The sequence below is a fragment of the Entelurus aequoreus genome, linkage group LG22 (genome assembly GCF_033978785.1).
Source record: "Entelurus aequoreus isolate RoL-2023_Sb linkage group LG22, RoL_Eaeq_v1.1, whole genome shotgun sequence".
Taxonomy (NCBI): domain Eukaryota; kingdom Metazoa; phylum Chordata; class Actinopteri; order Syngnathiformes; family Syngnathidae; genus Entelurus; species Entelurus aequoreus.
In genome coordinates this window covers 29,983,629-30,000,530 of record NC_084752.1, presented here as the reverse complement: position 1 = coordinate 30,000,530, position 16,902 = coordinate 29,983,629, and the positions used below count along the sequence as shown (strand labels likewise).

Below are 16,902 nucleotides of genomic sequence, written 5' to 3'. Positions count from 1 at the left end.
ATATATATATATATATATGTATGTATGTATGTATGTATGTATGTATGTATGTATGTATGTATGTATGTATGTATGTATGTATGTATGTATGTATGTATGTATATATATATATACAGGGCCGGCCCGTGGCATAGGCCGTATAGGCAAATGCTAAGGGCGCCGTCCATCAAGGGGCGCCACGCCAGTGCCACAAATGTTGGAGGGGAAAAAAAAAAAAGAAAAGTTGGTACTATTATTTCTAAATACATGAAATAATCCCACGTTAATTAAAATGCAAAGTAAAGCCTATTTAATAGAAATATTATTTGTTACAACATTACACCCCCCCTCCCCCGGCACGGTGCGCCCCCTCCCTTCCCGTATCATGACTCTTTTTGGACGTCACCACATAAAAAAATCAACACAAGATGTCAAAACGGCCAAAACTGTCAGGTGCCCAGGGAAGAAAAAAGAGAAAAGAAGAGGAGAAACGAGAACAAGACAAAGGTAGCAGGTAGGTAACGTTAGCCTACATTAAATTATTTGTCTGTTACAGAATGTGATAGTAACCTGGCTTTTTAGCATTAAGCTAATGTTACATGATTCGGCAATTGCTAATCAATAAATAGCTAGTTCTGTTTTAACGTCGGGTTAATATTGTGGAGGGGGCTAAATTGTTATGGAAAATAATAATGTAACGTTAGGTAATTACAGTACTCCCTGGTGTACAGTAATTTGTAAGTCATTCTAGTTAATGCAATATTAAAAAGCACAAATAGAGAACTCTGTAGGATCCCCTTTTTTTGTAATATAGTTGTTAAAGTCATACTGGTTTGATATCTTGTTTTGTGCAGTGCCTTATTTATATTGTATTTTTAATGTATTTTATGCAACTTGTTGACACGTTTTATTTTGTGTTTATGTATGTAAGAAATATTGTATTTCATATATTAATTTTTTATTTTTTGTATTCATTTATTCATCCATATTTTTTTTTATCTTGTTAACTATTCTGATTGTTAATTTGCTTTCTTTAAGTAAAAAAAAAGGTCAAAGACAAAGCTATTCGGTTTCTTGTGAGTATATACACTTCACTGCCGATGTGGGGGGGCGCCACCTAAAATCTTGCCTAGGGCGCCAGATTGGTTAGGGCCGGGCCTGTGTATATATATATATATATATATATATATATATATATATATATATATATATATATATATATATATATATATATATATATATATATATATATATATATATAGATATATATATATATATATATATTTAGACGATATGATTTGCAGTTAGGAGACACAGAGAGTATCAAGCGGTAGAAAATGGATTAGAAAAGACAGATTTAAGAAAAAATAAATAAAAATAAATAAATACAATTAAAAAATATATCTATTTTTGGTTACACTTTAGTACAGGGAACATATTCACTATTATTTAGTTGCTTATTAACATGCAAATTAGTAACATTATCAATTAAGTACTTGCCTTATTCTGCATGGCCTTATTATACAACCAGCCGGTAACATTTTAGTATGGGGAACATATTCACCATTACTAACCCTAACCCGAACCTCAACCCTAACCCTCTAACCCTAACCCTCTTATCCTAACCCTAACCCTAACCCTAACCAAATAACTCTATTAAGTCTTTGTCACTTAAAATATGTTCCCCTAGTGTCCAAATAATTTTAAATTAAGTCTTTGTTACTTAGAACATGTTCCCCTAGTGTCCAAATAACTCTAAATTAAGTCTTTGTTACTTAGAATATGTTCCCCTAGTGTCCAAATAACTCTAAATTAAGTCTTTGTTACTTAGAATATGTTCCCCTAGTGTCCAAATAACTCTACATTAAGTCTTTGTGACTTAGAATATGTTCCCCTAGTGCAGTGGTTCTTAACCTGGGTTTGATCGAACCCTAGGGGTTCAGTGAGTCGGCCTCAGGGGTTCGGCGGAGCCTCCGCCACGGAGGTAAAGACACATCCGACTTATCGTGTAAATAAAAACTTCTCCCTATCAGCGTATTATGGATACCCCCAAACAATGTTCCCTCTAATTTTCCATCTGATTTGCAGGTTGTTTGATTGATCGATTGAAACTTTTACTAGCAGATTGCAAAGGAAGAGAATACATTATATGAAACAGTATAGTTTACACAGTACAGTACATATTCCGTACAATTGACCACTAAATGGTAACACCCGAATAAGTTTTTAAACTTGTTTAAGTCGGGGTCCATGTTAATCAATTCATGGTAATGTGTGTAAGGTGTGTAATTTGTTGTGAGTTCATGCACTGTGTTGGTTTTGTTCTTTGAACAAGGTGATGTCCATGCACGGTTCTGCATTTTGTGCACCAGTAAAAAAACAGAACTTTTTCTTGAATTTGAAAAAAAACAACATTTTATTTTTCACTAAAGAAGGGTTCGGTGAATGCCCATATGAAACTGGTGGGGTTCGGTACCTCCAACAAGGTTAAGAACCACTGCTTTAAATTAAGTCTTTGTTACTTAGAATTTGTTCCCCTAGTGTCCTAATAACTCTAAATTAAGTCTTTGTTACTTAGAATATGTTCCCCTAGTGTCCAAATAACTCTAAATCAGTGGGTCTTAATCTGGGTTCGTTCGAACCCTAGGGGTTCGGTGAGTCGGCCTCAGGGGTTTGGCGGAGCCTCCGCCACGGAGGTAAAGACACATCCGACTTATCGGGTAAACAAAAACTTCTCCCTATCAGTGTATTATGGATACCCCCAAACAATGTTCCCTCTAATTTTCCATCAGATTTGCAGGTTTTTAAAATTGATTGATTGAAGCTTCTACTAGCAGATTGCAAAGGAAGAGAATACATTATATGAAAAAGTATAGTTTACACAGTACAGTACATATTCCGTACAATTGACCACTAAATGGTAAAACCTGAATAAGTTTTTCAACTTGTTTAAGTCTGGGTCCATGTTAATCAATTCATGGTAATGTGTGTAAGGTGTGTAATTTGTTGTGAGTTCATGCATTGTGTTGGTTTTGTTCTTTGAACAAGTTGATGTCCATGCACGGTTCATTTTGTGCACCAGTAAAAAAAACAGAGCTTTTTCTTGAATTTGAATTTTTTTTATTTTATTTTTCACTAATGAAGGGTTCGGTGAATGCGCATATGAAACTGGTGGGGTTCGGTACCTCCAACAAGGTTAAGAACCACTGCTGTAAATTAAGTCTTTGTTACTTAGAATATGTTCCTTTAGTGTCCAAATAACTCTAAATTAAGTCTTTGTTACTTAGAATATGTTCCCCTAGTGTCCAAATAGCTCTAAATTAAAGGCCTACTGAAACCCACTACTACCGACCACGCAGTCTGATAGTTTATATATCAATAATGAAATCTTAACATTGCAACACATGCCAATACGGCCGGGTTAACTTATAAAGTGCAATTTTAAATTTCCTGCGAAACTTCCGGTTGAAAACGTCTCTGTATGATGACGTTTGCGCGTGACGTCACGGAGTGAACGGAAGTATTCAGACCCCATTGGATCCAATACAAAAAGCTCTGTTTTCACCACATAATTCCACGGTATTCTGGACATCTGTGTTGGTGAATCTTTTGCAATTTGTTTAATGAACAATGAAGACTGCAAAGAAGAAAGCTGTAGGTGGGATCTGTGTATTAGCGGCGGACTACAGCAACACAACCAGGAGGACTTTGAGATGGAGAGATGGATAGCAGACGCGCTATCCGCCGACCTCACCTTGACTTCCTCTGTCTCCGGGCCGCCGACCGCATCTATGATCGGGTGAAGTCCTTCGTCGCTCCGTCGATCGCTGGAACGCAGGTGAGCATGGGTGTTGATGAGCAGATGAGGGCTGGCTGGCGTAGGTGGATAGCTAATGTTTTTAGCATAGCTCTGTCGAGGTCCCGTAGCTAAGTTAGCTTCAATGGCGTCGTTAGCAACAGCATTGTTAAGCTTCGACAGGCTGGAAAGCATTAACCGTGTATTTACATGTCCATGGTTTAATAGTATTGTGGATTTTCTGTCTATCCTTTCAGTCAGGGGTTTATTTCTTTTGTTTCTATCTGCATTCAAGCACAATGCTATCACGTTAGCTCTGTAGCTAAAAAACTTTGCCGATGTATTGTCGTGGAGATAAAAGTCACTGTGAATGTCCATTTCGCGTTCTCGACTCTCATTTTCAAGAGGATATAGTATCCGAGGTGGTTTAAAATACAAATCCGTGATCCACAATAGAAAAAGGAGAAAGTGTGGAATCCAATGAGCCCTTGTACCTAAGTTACGGTCAGAGCGAAAAAAGATACGTCCTGCACTGCACTCTAGTCCTTCACTCTCACGTCCCTCATCCACAAATCTTTCATCCTCGCTCAAATTAATGGAGTAATCGTCGCTTTCTCGGTCCGAATCGCTCTCTGCATTGTAAACAATGGGGAAATGTGAGGAGCCCTTCAGCCTGTGACGTCACGCTACTTCCGGTACAGGCAAGGCTTTTTTTTAATCAGCGATCAAAAGTTGTGAAATTTATCGTCGTTGTTCTCTACTATATCCTTTCAGCAAAAATATGGCAATATCGCTAAATGATCAAATATGACACATAGAATGGATCTGCTATCTCCATTTAAATAAAAAAAATTCATTTCAGTAGGCCTTTAAGTCTTTGTTACTTAGAATATGTTCCCCTTGTGTCCGAATAACTCTAAATTAAGTCTTTGTTACTTAGAATATGTTCCCCATACTAAAGTGTTACCATATTTTTTTTTAACCTGAGATTTCCGGCGGGCCGGATTTTGGACTCTGGTGGGCCGGATCTGGCCCGCGGCCGTAGTTGGGGGACCACTACTCTATTCTATTCTATTCTATTGTAGAGAATGTGATTCACGCTCTTCCGGGTCTACGTCACAAGATCCTCCACCCTCTTCCGCCTCCTCCTCCTCCTCCTCGGCCTCCTCCTCCCCCTCTCTCCATCCTCCATCCCTCCTCTCCCCATCGCTCCAGCCGGTGCTCCGTGCGCCACAGCGCGGACATGGTGGACTCTCCCGGCGAGGCCACGACGGCGACGACGACGACGAAGAGGAAGCCCTTCGCCGTGCCGGAGATCCCGCCTCTGGACCGGTGTGACTTCAGCCGGGCTCGGATGCGAGCCAGCGTGCGGTGGCTGCTGTGCAAGTCTTACGGATGCGCAGGTAAAAAAGCCTCCACGGTGGTTCTCTCCATCCACGCAAGGGCGGATGGGTGTGGCCCTCCATTTATACCGTGTTGTTACCCACGTTGGAGGTTTACTCGTTACCACCTTCCTCCTCTGGCTTGCTAAACATGGCCCTTTTCTGCTCTTCCCCCGCACGCTTTTTCCACATGACAAGGCTAATTATTGCTACCGTGGCGTTATAGGTGATCCCCCCCTGCGTGGGGATTGCCTACGGCGCAACAAAAGACACGTTTGCTGCAAAGTGCTGCTGTGCGGCATGGAAGTGGGTCAGCCCGTGGCGTGCTGCCTACATAAGATATGTGTCACTGTTACAAGGTGACTGTTGTGTTGGCATCTAGTCTAAACAAAAGCGCTGCTGCAAGGCAGTAAACGTGCAACGTTGCATATTGTGTGTTGATTGGCCTTTGTGTAGTTGCTGGGTGACGTCATTGCACTGTCACTGTGTCCATGACTAATCGATGACTTTATGAGGTACATGACATCCAGTGCATTTGGATTACTATATTCAGCGTAGTGCAGGGGTCGGCAACCCGCGGCTCTAGAGCCGCATGCGGCTCTTTAGCGCCGCCCTAGTGGCTCTCTGGAGATTTTTCAAAAATGTATGAAGAATGGAAAAAGATGAGGGGGAAAAAAAAAAAATTTGTTTGTTTTAGTATGGTTTCTGTAGGAGGACAAACATGACACAAACCTTCGTAATTGTTATAAATCACACTGTTTATATTAAATATGCTTCACTGATTCAAGTATTTGGCGAGCGCCATTTTGTCCTACTTATTTTGGCGGTCCTTGAACTCACCGTATAGTCTGTTTACATGCATAACTTTCTCCGAATTTCTAGGACGTGTTTTATGCCACTTCTTTTTCTGTCTCATTTTGTCCACCACACTTTTAACGTTGTGCATGAGTGCACAAAGGTGAGTTTTGTTGATGTTATTGACTTGTGTGAAGTGCTAATCAGACATATTTGGTCACTGCATGACTGCAAGCTAATCGATGCTAACATGCTATTTAGGCTAGCTATATGTACATATTGCATCATTATGCCTAATTTGTAGCTATATTTGAGCTAATTTAGTTTCCTTTAAGTCCTCTTAATTAAATTTATATCTCATGACACATGTAATATGGCTTTTAATTTTTTGCGGCTCCAGACAGATTTGTTTTTGTTTTTTTTTGTCCAATATGGCTCTTTCAACATTTTGGGTTGCCGACCCCTGGCGTAGTGTATATATTTTAATTCAATAACTAAGGCGGGGATGTCACACTCCTTTTTGATTGAGGTTTTTTTCTTAAAAAAATCTATTGAAATGATGTATTTGAGTTGTGCGATTAATCATCATTAATTGAAATTCAAGTGTAATGCATCTAATTTTAATTTCAATATATCATTTGACGGCACTAAAATAAATGTATAATTACCTTTTATTTATATTATCAATCAATCAATCAATCAATGTTTATTTATATAGCCCTAAATCACAAAAGTCTCAAAGGGCTGCACAAGCCACAACGACATCCTCGGCACAGAGCCCACACAAGGGACGTCGATGTGAATGACTGAGAAACCTTGGAGGGGACCGCATATGTGGGTAACCCCCCCTCTAAGTACAGTCCCTAGTGGATCCACATAACAGTGAGAGTCTAGTCCAGGGGTGTCAAACTCATTTCGCATCGTGGGCCACATACGGCCTAGGGAGATGTCAAGTGGGCCGGACCATTAAAATCATACCATACTCTGCTATAAATAACCAAAATATCATGTCTTTCCTTTGTTTTGGTGTAAAGAAGCACAAGAACATTAGGAAAATATTGACATTTAATGAACTATCCTTTTACAAAACATTTCATGAAACACCTCATATTTCCTTAGACCGGGGGTCGGCAACCCGCGGCTCTAGAGCCGCATGCGGCTCTTTAGCGCCGCCCTAGTGGCTCTCTGGAGATTTTTCAAAAATGTATGAAGAATGGAAAAAGATGAGGGGAAAAAAAAAACAATTTTTTTGTTTTAGTATGGTTTCTGTAGGAGGACAAACATGACACAAACCTCCCTAATTGTTATAAATCACACTGTTTATATTAAACATGCTTCACTGGTTCGAGTATTTGGCGAGCGCCGTTTTGTCCTACTTATTTTGGCGGTCCTTGAACTCACCGTATAGTTTGTTTGCATGTATAACTTTCTCCGACTTTCTAGGACGTGTTTTATGCCACTTTTTCTGTCTCATTTTGTCCACCACACTTTTAACGTTGTGCGTGAGTGCACAAAGGTGAGTTTTGTTGATGTTATTGACTTGTGTGGAGTGCTAATCAGACATATTTGGTCACTGCATGACTGCAAGCTAATCGATGCTAACATGCTATTTAGGCTAGCGATATGTACATATTGCATCATTATGCCTCATCTGTAGCTATATTTGAGCTCATTTAGTTTCCTTTAAGTCCTCTTAATTAAATGTATATCTCATGACACATGTAATATGGCTTTTAATTTTTTGCGGCTCCAGACAGATTTGTTTTTGTATTTTTGGTCCAATATGGCTCTTTCAACATTTTGGGTTGCCGACCCCTGCCTTAGACAAATGTGCAATTTACTTTTATCATTCACAAATATGCATTGCAACTGATCCCACTGATTGTACAAAGGCACAAAACTTTAATTGGTACTGAAAAATATAGTAATGCACTTTAAGATTAAATGAGACTATTAAAGAAAGGAATTTTTAAACCACTTACACATACGCATATAAAATCTAAATGTAATCCCTGCGTACACCTTACAAACTAAGGAGAGTGATTTTAAATGTGTAATGAAGAAAGTGTTCGCCTGTCCTGTAAATCTGTAAACTTCATACATGAAACATACATACACATACAATACATACTGAACATTTATGGAGTTGTATGAACAGTAGAATTCCATCACACAACTTTTGTTTTGAAGCTGCTGACTAACATTAAAGTGCACATTTTTTAAATCACCACAGTAAGGATTCATCTTCACAGAGCTGTATTATTTCAATGCAAACAGTATTTAAGGCAGCATTTTAAAGGTGTTAGTCTAGTCTGGACTTGTATTTGTTCCTGAAACTTGGCATCTTTTGGCCTGTACAAGTGCATCAACACCAGGTGTCATGTCCTGACTAGCTGTCACTTTCAGAATGTCATCGATGCTAATGCTATTTCGCTAGCAATTAGGTAGCTGGCTTTACCGCTGCTTCACTGACTTCTCGGCTCTGGATGAAAGTTGACTGCTGTTTCCTCAGACCCGCCAGCAATTCGTTAATCTTATCTCTTCTCAGTTGTCCTTGCAAGCCGTCATATTTTTCGCTGTGATGAGTCTCGTAGTGGCGTTGAATATTATATTCCTTCAATACCGAAACTTGTTGCAAACACACCAAGCACGAAGGTTTTCCGTGCATCTCTGTAAATAAATAGGACGTGGTCCATTTTTCTTTGAAAATTCTACACTCCTTATCTACTTTTCTCCGTTTGGATAACGACATTTTGGCTAATGAGGGTGTAGCGGAGAGGTAGAGACCAAGGTATTAACAACGTCGTAACAAGCAGCAGATGGCGCATTGATACCGTCTGCTGTTTTCAGTCTGTCTCAGTGATGCGGCTTGTCTTCTACTCTGATGGAAAGAGTGCGCCCCTTAGCGGATAATCCATGAATTGCAGCGAATTTAAAATATTAATTCCATGTCTTTTATGCATTTTTTCCACTTTCAAATTATCCTGCGGGCCTGATCGAACCTCCTTGGGGGCCGGTTCCGGCCCGCGGGCCGTATGTTTGACACCCCTGGTCTAGTCCATAGTGGGGCCAGCAGGAGACCATCCCGAGCGGAGACGTCCCCAACCGATGCACAGGCGAGCGGTCCACCCCGGGTCCCAACTCTGGACAGCCAGCACCTCATCCATGGTCACTGGAACCGGAATAACCCGGCGAGGGTGCAAATGAGAAAAGAAAACAGCAGATCAACTGGTCTAAAAAAGGGGGGTCTATTTAAAGGCTAGAGTATACAAATGAGTTTTAAGATGGGACTTAAATGCTTCTACTGAGGTAGCATCTCTAACTGTTACCGGGAGGGCATTCCAGAGTACTGGAGCCCGAACAGAAAACGCTCTATAGCCCGCAGACTTTTTTTGGGCTCCGGGAATCACTAATAGGCCGGAGTTCTTTGAATGCAGATTTCTTGCCGGGACATATGCCGGGACATATGGTACAATACAGTCAGCAAGATAGGATAGAGCTAAACCGTGTAGTATTTTATACGTAAGTAGTAAAACCTTAAAGTCGCATCTTAAAAGTGCACAGGAAGCCAGTGCAGGTGAGCCAGTATAGGCGTAATATGATCAAACTTTCTTGTTATATTATCACCTTATATTACCACACAATTATACGGATGCATTTGATTATTATTTGGTGTGGCTATGTATGTGTGTAGTGTGCATATATATGCATATATCTATAATTTATGTACAGTATATACAAGTTCATTAGGTTTGTACATTGAGTGAACAGGTAGTTCTAGCTCAGAGTAATTTATGATTTAAAGAAAAGGGGTGGGATTAAATAATTGTAAACTTCTTCTCACTCCTTTTCAAATATGTAAAAAAGAAAAAAGATAAAGAAAGTCCAATGCTCATTTGTTTTTGTTTTTTATTCTCCATTGTTTTCATTTTGTTATAATGGCAGTTAAGGCTATAGCACTGTATTGGATCAGGCCTGCTCTTGTTTTTATGCATATTTTGAATAAAAATAGGGCAGCACGGTGGAAGAGGGGTTAGTGCGTCTGCCTCACAATACGAAGGTCCTTAGTAGTCCTGGGTTCAATCCCGGGCTCGGGATCTTTCTGTGTGGAGTTTGCATGTTCTCCCCGTGACTGCGTGGGTTCCCTCCCGGTACTCCGGCTTCCTCCCACCTCCAAAGACATGCACCTGGGGATAGGTTGATTGGCAACACTAAATGGTCCCTAGTGTGTGAATGTGAGTGTGAATGTTGTCTGTCTATCTGTGTTGGCCCTGTGATGAGGTGGCGACTTGTCCAGGGTGTACCCCGCCTTCCGCCCTATTGTAGTTGAGATAGGCGCCAGCGCCCCCCGCGACCCCGAAAGGAATAAGCGGTAGAAAATGGATGGATGGATGGAATAAAAATATATCTATCAATCAATCAATCAATCAATCATTAGATTTTTTTTTTTATGTACAAATTGATGGAGACCTTGCTTTGTAATCATAAGTAAAGGTGACAAGCAGACATTGAACTATTTTTATCTTTACAAAAATATTTGGTAACACTTTAGTATGGGGAACATATTCACTAGGGCTGTGAATCTTTGGGTGTCCCACGATTCGATTCAATATCAATTCTTGGGGTCACGATTCAATTCAAAATCAAATTTTTTTTCAATTCAACACGATTCTCGATTCAAAAACGTTTTTTTCCCGATTCAAAACGATTCTCTATTCATTCAATACATAATATTTCAGCAGGATCTACCCCAGTCTGCTGACATGCAAGCAGAGTAGTAGATTTTCGTAAAAAGCTTTTATAATTGTAAAGGACAATTTTTATCAACTGATTGCAATAATGTAAATTTGTTTTAACTATTAAATGAACCAAAAATATGACTTATTTTATCTTTGTGAAAATATTGGACACAGTGTGTTGTCAAGCTTATGAGATGCGATGTGACACTATTGTTCATTTATTTTTATTTTTATAAATGTCTAATGATAATGTCGACGAGGGATTTTTAATCACTGCCATGTTGAAATTGTAACTAATATTGATACTGTTGTTGATAATATTCATTTTTGTTTCACTACTTTTGGTTTGTTCTGTGTCGTGTTTGTGTCTCCTCTCAATTGCTCTGTTTATTGCAGTTCTGAGTGTTGCTGTGTATTGTTTTGTTGGATTGATTAATTTAAAAAAAAAGTAAATAATTAAAAAAAATATTTAAAAAAAACATTTAAAAAAAATAGATTTTTTAAAAATGAGAATCGATTCTGAATCGCACAACGTGAGAATCGCGATTCGAATTCGAATCGATTTTTTCCCACACCCCTAATATTCACCATTAATTAGTTACTTATTAAAGTAACACACCCTTAATTTAGAGTTATTTGAACACTAGGGCAACAAATTAGGGTTAGGGTTACTAATAAGCAATAATTCTGAGGTTATTGAGGGAAGACTCTTAGTTAATGGCTTACTGGTTGTATAATAGAATAATGCATTAATAAGTACTTAATAATGACTAATTAAGAGCCAATATTATACTTATTTGCATGTTAATAGGCAACTAATTCATGGTGAATGTGTTCCCCATACTAAAATGTTACCAAATATTTTTGTAAGAAAGTATTAATAGAATATTTGGCATGCTCAGATGATGTTAAAGTTTAAAAGATATGCATTTTTTTCTGACAAAATTGAAAGAATTTCGTAAAATAATTTACCGTATTCTTCGGACCATACAGGGCGCACCAGATTATAAGGCGCACTGCCGATGACCGGGTCTACTCAGGTGTATTTTCACACAAAAGGCGCATAAAAAGGGTCATATTATGATTTTTTTTCTTCATTTAAAACACTTTCTTGTGGTCTGCAATGCGTAACAAGTATTGGTGGTTATTTGGTCAAAATGTTGCATAGATTATGTTTTACAGATCATCTTCGAGCCGATTTCTGACTGTCTTTTCAGTATGCGCTGTTTTGTAGGCGGCCTTATTTACGTGCCTCCACTTCCATAGCATCTTCTCCCCATCATCGTTGTTGTACCGATAGTTTTTAGCCCTTCCACGGATATCTTAGAACTTTGCGCTACTTTATGTTAGAAATAGCAACGACACACACATTTTCAGGACTTATGCAGATCCCAAATACACATCAGCTGGAACCAATAGGTATGAACAGTTAGTTTTGCATAATAGGTTGAAACAAAGCGCCAGATAATATGTCTCCTAATATGTGTCATTTTGGGGTCCTTATACATTCACCATAATAGCTGTATGTTGAAGCACAGTACGTCTGACTACGGTAGCCGTAATACACCGCGTTCCATCAAGCGGTGCGGCTTTGTAGCTTACCAAAGTCCTACTAAAACATTTTGATAGATTTTTGAGCGCCGTGTCACTGTGTAATGTTCTATATTCTCAATGAAACATGAACGTTTTGAGCTTGCTTCCTAACCTGTACTTGCTAACGTCATTTATTGAAAAGGGGGCGTCAATCTGCAGTCCACACATATTTTGTATGTGTGACTGCCATCTGGCGGTCACACTTATCATTACACCATGTACCAAATAACGGTAAGCACAACAATAATTAATTTGTACGTCAGGCACCAGGTTATAAGGCGCACTGTTGATTTTGATAAAATGAAAGTATTTTAAGTGTGCCTCATAGTCAGAAAAATATGGTAAGTATTTTATTGACGTACATATTTACCAGATTTTCGTGGGCTACATAAAATGACGTGACAGGCCAGATCTTGCCTCGAGCTTTGTGTTTGACACCTGCTCATACATATTATCTTTAGGGCTATCAGAATTAACAAGTCAATTCATGTGATTAATAACAAAAAAATAACGCATTGATCATTGGCAGCCCGGCACACCTGGTTGCAGTTGCCAATAATGCTGCTATATATGCCTGCCTCGCCTGTTCCTCAGGGCTCGAGGATTATGTTGGGAACCCGCATGGCTGCAGTGGTAGTGACCCCAAGATGCAGGAACCAGGAGAGTGATGATCAGGTAAGAGTCTTTTAATGCTCAAAACAGAGAAGGAAGCAGTTGTGCATGTAAGGTTCTTAACATCCTTAATCCTCGAGCCCTGAGGAACAGGCGAGGCAGGCATACATAGCAGCCTGGTTGGCAACTGCAACCAGGTTTGCCGGGCTGCCAATCAGGGACTGGTGAGGAAAACGAGCGCTCAGGGAGAAAAGCAGGAAGGGGAACAAAAAACACCAAAAAGGAACCACCACCAGAAGTGAAGTGACAGATCGTCACAATTGCATTGTGTACAAATATTGGGGTCTTTTCTTCGGCAAATTTTAATTATGCAAGCAGGTAATCACCGTGATAATCATGACGTGATTAATCTGAATTAAAAAAATAATAATTTGACAGCCCTAATATTATATATGAAGTATTTCTTAATGAAGTAATGTTTTGGACCATGAATCAGTTGAGATTTTTTTTCCTGTTACATAACTTTAATTATGTATTTAGTTGCCCACTGGGTGCCTTGAATTTTAATAGAGGCTATAGGCCCACACATGGGGCCCAACTCACACACACACACACACACACACACACACACACACACACACACACACACACACACACACACACACACACACACACACACACACACACACACACAGCACACGCACGCGCACACGCACGCGCACACACACACACGCCCACTGTGCTGAGGCGCATTCAAGATGAGGCTTACTCAACCAGACAAGGCCAAGTGATCAAATGAAGACTTCTCTAACCCTTTAATTTAAGCCTTTAGTTCATTTGACATCTAGTTGGAGGTAGTCAATATTTTGAGTTAAAGTCTTTAGTCACCACAGCAATAAATAGCTTTATAAAGATTGAGTAGGATTATGCCAAAAAAAAAAAGATTAACTACACGTTTTAAAAGCGTGCTGCATGGGCCAAGGAATTGCATTTTGGTGAGATTCTGGATAGAAGTGAAGACAGGATTGGTTTTTATTTACTTTTAGGGTCACTAATAGGGGCGGCGTGGCTTAGGTGGTAGAGCGGTCCTCCAGAAACTCAAGAGCTCTTTGTTTGTACGCAGTTTTCCTCTATTCACTGCCGTTGTGTCCTTGGGCAAGGCGCTATACCCACCTTGCTCACAATGGTGTATACATGTGAATTAATGTTTGGTGGTAGCGCAAATTGGCAGCCATGTTTCTGTCAGTCTACCCTAGAGCAGCTGTAACTAACTTAATACCACTACTGTGGTGTGAAGGAATGATGGGTTTCACCAGGGTTGTGACTAGGTTTGAAGAACAGGGGGGACTTTGCGCCCTGGAGGTTTCTTGATGCGAGTCAAAAAATGTTGCACTTGCAAGATCTTTTCGCTTACAACGTTTTGGCACTGTATTAGAATTACACAACACTGAATACATATAAATGGTTGAAAGTGGAGTAGCTTTAGTCATCTTTAGTAAGCAAAATATGACCCAAACACATAAGGAGAAGCTAGCAGGCAACTTGCAAACAGGGAAATGTTGCACAGATGATAGCGGTATAAACAGAGTTGACCAGAGATATGTTGTCCATGCACAACCTCTTTGATTCATAACTTTTGCACTTGTAACATTTTTTTGCTTACAATTTCTTGGTACTGTATTAGAATTACTCAGCAAATACTGAATACTGAATGCTAGTTTCCTGTTGTTACTGTAATGGTAATTTAAGGCATTTCGACCACAGATGTCAAATTCAAGGCCCAGTAAGGGATGGGTGATGTGGACTATCACAATAACCTGCCATTTATAGTGAACATGAGTAAAGTGTTTTAGTTGGAATTTATTTGGAACATGCATGCATACAACATGATACATCACAATTTACAGTTTTTCTTTTCAACATGTTCGAAAAGGAGTAGGAAGAAGCAGATATTGTTTAATCCTTCCCCTTTTCCTTTATATACATTTGCTAACAGTTCTCAATTTATTCACAATATACTCCATTAGTAATACAATTAAAGAATAAATAAATAAATAGTGAAGTAAGTTGTATTTTATATGGTGAGATACATAAGATTATCAATAAATTCAGAATGTTTTAATGGTTCTTCTTTTTTGTACTTTGTAAACACTTTATGTTTAATGAGTTTCTTGAAGTGGATCATATTAGTGCATTGTTTGATTTCTTTGCTTAATTCATTTCATAATTTAATTCCACATACTGATATACTAAGGTCTTAAGTTTTGTACGTGTATACAAATGTTTTAAATGACATTTTTCTCTAAGGTTATATTTATTTTCTTTTTGTTGAGAAGAATTGTTGTACATTCTTGGGTAGCAGGTTATAGTTTGCTTTATGCATCATTTTAGTGGTTTGCAAATTCACTATGTCATGGAATTTCAGCATTTAATTCAATGAATAAAGGGTTTGAATGTTCTCCTTTTTTGTAACACAGTTATTGAAGTGTACTTTTGTAGTTACAGTATTTCCCCATATTTCTAAACAATAACTCCGATATGGTAACACTAGCGCGCAGCAGAGAATATGGAGTGATTTTTGGTCCAATGCATGTTTAGCTTTATTTATTATTGACATGTTTTTTGCCACTTTATGTTGTATAGTTGTTATATGAGATTTCCAGTTCATTTGATCATCAATCATTTATAAGTGAAGATACAAAAAAACACCCAAAGAACTCCACCTTTTTTGTCAGTGCATCCAGTCTACGGAGCTCCCAAAACACTACTCTAAAATAACACTAAGACTATTAAACTACATCAATTAAGTTTAAGTAGCACACCTATACTGCAAAGCAGTAATTGTGTGCTTTGCTTATCATACGGTATGGAAGGTTTTTTTCTGTTAGCAATATTATAGACATTATTATTATGAGGTTTTTTATTTATTTCTTTTTTATTAAAAAAAAAAAATATATTCAATGCAACAAAATAATACACAATAATACCATAATAATACAATTCCAATTCCAAAACCAACATTCAGAATAGCAATCAACAGAACAATTGAGAGGACACACAAACATGACACAAAACAATCCAAAAGTAGTCAAAAGAAAAATGAATAATATCAACAACAGTATCAATAATAAGAATTCCAACATGGCAGTAATTAGAAATCCCTCATTGACATTATCATCACAGCCATTTATAAAAAATAAAAACATTTAAAAAATGAACAATAGTGTCACAGTGGCTTACACTTGCATCGCATCTCATAAGCTTGACAACACACTGTGTCCAATATATTCCAAAAAGACAAAATAATTTCATGTTTTAGGTTCATTTAATATTATGAGTTTTATACTATCAATCAGAGTGTTATGATGCGACTTTAGCGTGACCTTTCCCGCGCTTTGGTCGCATAATAGGAAAACATGATGATAGATAAATAGATATATAGATAGATAGTACTTTATTGATTCCTTCAGGAGAGTTCCCTCAGGAAAGTAAAAATTCCAGCAGCAGTGTACAGAATTGCGATTGAATTTAAAAAGTAAAAAGTAAATAATGGGGGTATAAAGGGAAATAAAATAGAAAATATTACAATAAGAAGAAAGATAAAAAGCAACAATAAGAATAAAAATATAACAGTAAAAAGAAGAATATAACAAGAGAAACTAGTAACCACGTTATGAAAATGTATTGCACTGTTATTGCACTGTTTTTTTCTTGCAGTTTATTTCAGTATTGTTATTGTTTTGCATCCCCGCTTGTCATAAGCGTCATCACTATTTAGCTTACCACCATCAAGGAATCAGTGAATGTGGAGTGAAAAATTGATGGGTTCTCAGTTTTCTGTGAAGCGCTTTGAGTGTCAAGAAAGGCACTAAATCAATCTAATCCATTATTATTATTATTATTATTATTACTACGTCAGGAGAGACAATAATATTCACATAGTACAGCAACAAGCTTGTCAACCATAGATATGAACAAGATAGACGACACACGTCTTTAAGTCGCA

The 16,902-nt window shown here is 38.3% G+C and overlaps 1 protein-coding gene across 7 annotated transcripts in view; it reads left to right on the top strand.

The window, feature by feature from the left end:
* Positions 1-4,881: 4,881 nt before the first annotated feature.
* Positions 4,882-16,902, top strand: part of LOC133639499 (calmodulin-regulated spectrin-associated protein 3-like) — a 64,903-nt gene continuing 52,882 nt past the window's right edge. For all 7 annotated transcript variants that reach the window (XM_062032843.1, XM_062032842.1, XM_062032840.1 and 4 more), the window contains exon 1: positions 4,882-5,178. In XM_062032843.1, the coding sequence (XP_061888827.1) occupies positions 5,019-5,178 (160 nt within the window). In that variant the 5' untranslated portion in view covers positions 4,882-5,018. The remainder of the gene's footprint in view (positions 5,179-16,902) is intronic.